Source organism: Nannochloropsis gaditana (assembly GCF_000240725.1).
Source record: "Nannochloropsis gaditana CCMP526 unplaced genomic scaffold scaffold373, whole genome shotgun sequence".
In the NCBI taxonomy this organism is placed as follows: domain Eukaryota; class Eustigmatophyceae; order Eustigmatales; family Monodopsidaceae; genus Microchloropsis; species Microchloropsis gaditana.
The window spans coordinates 11,216-16,777 of NW_005803580.1; the positions used below are offsets into that span (position 1 = coordinate 11,216).

Sequence of the window (5,562 nt, forward strand, 5' to 3'; positions counted from 1 at the left end):
CCGCCCTGTCCGCCATCTCCTGCACAAGGGGGTTGTCTCTAAGCTGTACCAGAGACATTTTTCTCTCCGCCCGCGCCTTCGCCTCTGCGCGCATTCCCCCGTCCAAGGGCACGGCAGCGTCAGGGAGACTGACGCTGGGGGACACGACGGGAGGAACGCCGGGCATGACTTCCGTCACCTCGTTACCCTGCATCATCAGACCATGATTTTCTGCGCACATTTTGAGCCCCACATCCGTCGTTCTTCCTGAGCCGTTCTCGTCCTCCAGAGTGGACTGCAAGGTAGGGGCCGGCACATTGTCAGCTTTCTGGCGCAAAGAGGCCAACGCCCCTGTGGGAGAGGAGGAAGAGGTGCAGGGGAGAAGCAAACGGAGCCATGGGGTGAGAAGAGGATGGAGTCCTTCCTCCCTTGGATCAAACTGGGCACAGGGTCTCTACAAAGGGGAAACAGGCAATATCCTGGATGATCGTCACCACAGAGAGCGCATGACCTGCAAGTACTCTCGCCCCCACAGACGATGACTAGGCAGAAAGAGGATGCTTTACCGACGAGGAACCAGAAGGCTCGCACACAGGCCTTCCCCCCTTTATTAAAAAACAACCTTTTCCTTGCCCGTAACGCGGTATTTCCTCGGTCTCCGCCTGTCCGACCCCTCCTTCGCTTGGCCCTCCTTCCACGATACTGTGTATTGATTCGACGACCCGAAACCACTCCTCATCCCCGCAAGTCAGTATGTCGCAATTGTCTACGCCAGTTTCTTCCCCCATAGATCAGGGATCCATCCGGCTGCGTCGGACCTATGAAGGAGAGAGACAGCTTTTTGTGTGAGTACTAGGCTTCCGTCTTTGAACGAGTATCACTCCCTTCCCCCGATGCTTTCATCAAAAAAGTTCGCAAAGATTTCCCTCACGTCTTGAGTCTTATTGAAACGTGGGGAACACAGACAAAAACCTGCTCATCGCGCAAAGAGTAGTGCTCCGGTGGGAGGCAACACCACGTCAACGATACATCAACTTGCAGCAATGACCTCAGAGAGAAAATTTCCGTACGAGTAGACGCCAATGTTCACGTTCGACAAACATGATGAAAAATGTTGTATAAATTTGGGTGGTTTTGTTTTGTAAATACTCTTGAGCCAAAAAGTGCATAGAAACTCGTAGTAGTAATAAGCAGCTTTGGTTAACTCCGACTGATACGGGAGAAAATTGCCTTAGACGACAATGAAGCTATAAATGAATCTTTTTCATTTCAGGAGTAACAGTTGAGATTTTCATGTTAAATTAGCGGCTACATCGATGCTTACGCGGTCATGACGTCATGACACGCGTTGCTGCGGGTATAGCAAGAAAAAAGAACAAAAAGCAGCAGTCACTAGAAGGAGTAGGCGAAGTGTGCAGGGAAATCCGTTGTCGCTCAACAAGCCACGTGTGTGCGCAAATCGACGAGAAAACCAGTTTTGAAGACGTATTCCAGTGAGGAATGCGCTCGCATGATCGACTTTATTTTCCTCAAATGCTTTTTTGGTCGGTTCCTTGTTTTTTGGGGGGGGGGAACGACGCGACACTGACGCACATGCAAAGATGCCGAACTTGAGGACCCCAGGCCAGTATGGGCCGACGGCCTTAGGGTAGGGCTGTATTTTTGTTGTTGCAACACTTCAATGCTCCGCAGCAAACATGGCAATAAAATATGGATTTCCAACGATTTGTAATATGATTGAAAGGGATGAACTTCAAGAACTAGTTTTTTAATCATCTTCTACGACTTTTTTTTCTATACCTCCTTTCAATGAAATAAACGCTCGACCCTGCCACCCTCCTCAAATTGCGTCCTCCGAAGTTTACAGGAGGAAGTAAGTCTACAACTTTTTAGCCTTTTAATGTCTCGTCCTTTGGACCGCGGGGAGCGCAAAATTGATGACGTCAATGACTGTTCAGTCCTTACTTCTTATCATGCAACGCGAGGAGAGTGTGATGCCGAGCCAACCTTTATCGAGTATCATTCAGAATATAAATCGTCGCATGCACGATTGAATTCTACGCCATGTGACCAACAGAACGTATCGAATGCTTGTACCGGCTTAGATAATGCAAGGACCGGCATTTGTACCGCCGCTAGCAGCACCATCACCACTACTAATACCAACGGCAAGAACAATAGCAATCACATCAAAGTTTTTTTGCGGCTCAAACCCAGCAAACGCCCCTCATCCTACATCAGCCTTGCTCCTCCTCAACTTGGCAAGGGTGAAAGCATTCAATCAACTGATAAGGCGGGCACTGCCGACATTTCCCCTCTTTCCACACGCTTGGCCTTCAATATACCTCAGGATGTGGCGGTATCGGGCTTTGTCAATAACAACAAGACCCAGCATCATTTCACTTTTACGGGCATCCTGGGCATGGAAGTATTGCAAGACGAAGTCTTTGCACACCTGGGCCGGGAGGTGGTTCTCAATGCCATGGATGGATATAATTCCACCATCTTCGCCTATGGGCAGACCGGCTCAGGGAAGACATTTACCATCACCGGCGGCCCGGAGAGGTATGCCGACCGAGGACTCATCCCTCGGACATTACAGATGCTCTTCCAAGAAATACGCCGGCGGGGATTCCACAGCGCAGGGGCCGGGACGGACGAGGAGGCAGCACCGGTCATGTATCAGGTGTGTGTATCCTACCTGGAAATTTACAACGAGATGGGCTACGATTTGCTGGGGGAAGAGAACCGGAAGGAGGAGGGACGGCAGGGAGAAAGCGGCGCGCTGAGGTTGCCTCGCGTGGTGCCATTGGAAGACGAAGGTGGGCACTGCCAACTCCGAGGGCTTTCCGTGCACCCCGTGAGCACGGAGGAGGACGCGTTGAACCTGCTTTTTGTCGGCGACACAAACCGGGCCATCGGGGAGACGGCCACGAACGAGGCGTCTTCCCGTTCCCATTGCTTGTTCATGCTCACCTTGGAGGGACGGAGGCCGGGGAAGGAGACGGTGCGGCGGAGCAAGTTGAACCTGGTGGATTTGGCGGGCTCAGAACGGGTCCACAAAACGGGGGGAAACGGACTGGGAAGGGGGGGACAGACATTACGGGAGGCCAAATACATCAATCAGTCCCTCTTTTATTTGGAGAACGTCATTTTGGCTTTGTACGAGAAGCGTTCGCACGTGCCATACCGGAACAGTTTGATGACGTCCGTGTTGCGAGACAGTTTAGGGGGAAACTGCCGCACCGTGATGGTGGCGACCGTGGCGACCGAACGGAGCCACACGGAAGAATCCTTATCCACTTGTCGGTTCGCCATGCGCGTGGGCCAGATTCGAAACGATGCGAAACAGAACGAGGATCTGGACCCTTTTCAGGTCATCAAACGCCTTCAGACCCAACTGGTGGCCGCGCGGGCGGAGGCGGGATGGACCGAGAAGGGCGGGAAGGAGGTTCCGCTGAGCGAAGAGGAAAAAGATGCGGTGCGAGCCGCCTGTCACGATTTCGTGAGTAGATGTGAGCCAGGGTATGAGGTAGGACAGGAGGAAGGAGGAGGAGGAGGTGGTGGTGGAAGGGGTGGAGAAGGTGGAGGAGAAGGAGGAGGAGAAGGACAATTTCGAGAGCAAGGAGGAGGAGAAGGACGAGGGGGAAAGCAAGAAGGAGGAAAATCAGGGGGTGGACCAGCGAGCAAAGACATAGAAGGAGGAGAGGGCCCTGACTTGGGATCTCCATTGACGCTGGCCAAAGTCTTCTACGCCTTCCGGGTCTTGCGGAGAATGGTGTGGGAGAAAAGGCCGACCAAAGAGGAGGGCGAGACGAGTGGAAGGTCGGATCCGGCGCCAGGCGTACTCCCCTTGCCTGATAGGGGATTTGGACGAGGGGCCGGGGAAGGGGTTGAAGTCAGGGAGGAAAGGATCCCCATGACGCAGGCATCGACCTCGGCCGCACCCTGTGTGCCAGACGCAGACACCGACGCCCTCCCTTTTCCCCCCTTCGATGTCCTGGATGATTCCGTGGAGGCCTTGCGATTTTTCCGGGAGCACTGTTACCGTCCGGAATGCCGCGAGGCCCTGGAAGAGGACACGCGTTTGTTGAAAAGCAAAGTAAAAGCAGCCAAAACGCTGGGGAATCAGGTTCAAAAAGCTCGTACAAGTGTCGCTTGCCTTCGCAAGGTCGCGGAGCAGCTCCGCCGCTGGAAGGAGGAGGAGGACGAGGCAGCGGGGGAGGGAGGGGAGGGGAGGGAGGAGACTTCTCGTCCTTTGGTGGCTGAAGAGGAAGCGAACGTTTTGCAGGAGCTCGAGCAGCAGAAGAGGGAGTACCAAAGCTCGTATGAAAGTCTTCGTGACTTGAAAGCCGAGGTTGAGGGGATCCAGCGGGCAATGAATGCTCATCGGGCTCGGCTGCAGGCGGCTTTTGAGCCCTGGTTTGCCCAAGCCAAAGGGAGGAGGGAGGCGGAAGCCAGAATGATTCCGGAGGAAGGAGAAGGCACTCACGAAGAAAAGGCTGGCAGTCAGGGGACACGCACCTGCCCCGCGAAACTGCATGAGAAGGGGGAGGACGGCGACGATCTAGCTTGCTTGTCCATCTCCAGGGTCCGGAAATCCTCTGCAAGCCAGGCCCTGTCCCACCACGCTCACCACGGAGACCCCTCCCCAGATCATGCTGCCCGGGCGAACAGTGTTGATGACGACATCGCGGCCTTTTATCGCGCCAAGGACGAGCTGCTCCGTCTACGGGAGGAGCACCAGGGTGTGCGTACAGAGGGGTGGTAGGGCCGTGGCCGCAACGGCGTGGGACGCCGGGTCAGGGGCACGGTCCTTTTTCTCACTTGAAGCCAGTCCTGAATCCTATCGACCCTTGTCAACTGTGATCTGGCGCCTTCGGCCGATGAGATATGATATATCTATATGCATATATAGATATATATCTGTATAAATGAAGCCCCAAACGTAAACGTATGCTAAGGATAATAGCTTGCGAGCAACCAAGCCTGGACCCGAACCGTGTTCGACCGTTGCAGCTGCCTTGATTTATTTTTATTTCCCTCGTTTGCGCTTTTACATTCCATATCCGTGGTCCAAATTATTCACACGCTATGTTTTCGTCGTCCAACTATTCTTCCACCACACTCTCTCCTCGTCCGACGCCAGCTCCATCTCCTGGAGGCCAGCCGCGCGGAGCCGTCTCTTCTCTCTCTCGCTCCCCTACCCCTTCCCCTCCCCCCCAAGGTGATCAAACGCACTCATGGGATCAAACTTCCCCACTCGAGGCTGCTGCGCTGGTCCCTGGTGTGCTAACGGCTGCTGCGGCTGGTTCGGGTAGTGCCGGACGGGCTGGACGTGGACAGGCGGGAGGTTGACCCCCTGACCCAGCCCCCCCCTACTCACCGCCAGAGGATGCAGGGGGATGGCCTCCACGGAGGCATGGAAGGGGTTAGGCCCAGCCAATAGGTGGGAGGCGTGTGGCGTGGGCGGGTGGTGCTGTGGGTGCTGTGGGTGGCTGTGGTGGTGGTGGTGGTGAGGATGGAAGGGCTCCTCGAGCGTCGGCGGAGGCTCGATGAAGGGGAAGCTGGAGTGGGGGGGGG

The 5,562-nt window shown here is 54.9% G+C and overlaps 1 protein-coding gene across 1 annotated transcript; it reads left to right on the forward strand.

The window, feature by feature from the left end:
* Window positions 1–1,952: 1,952 nt before the first annotated feature.
* On the forward strand, window positions 1,953–4,750 carry NGA_0358500 (kinesin-like protein kif6; the record flags this gene model as incomplete). Its single annotated transcript, XM_005854821.1, has 2 exons — window positions 1,953–1,968; window positions 2,085–4,750. The coding sequence occupies 2 exons, from the start codon at window positions 1,953–1,955 to the stop codon at window positions 4,748–4,750; spliced, it is 2,682 nt and encodes an 893-aa protein (XP_005854883.1).
* Between the last annotated feature and the right edge of the window lie 812 nt (window positions 4,751–5,562).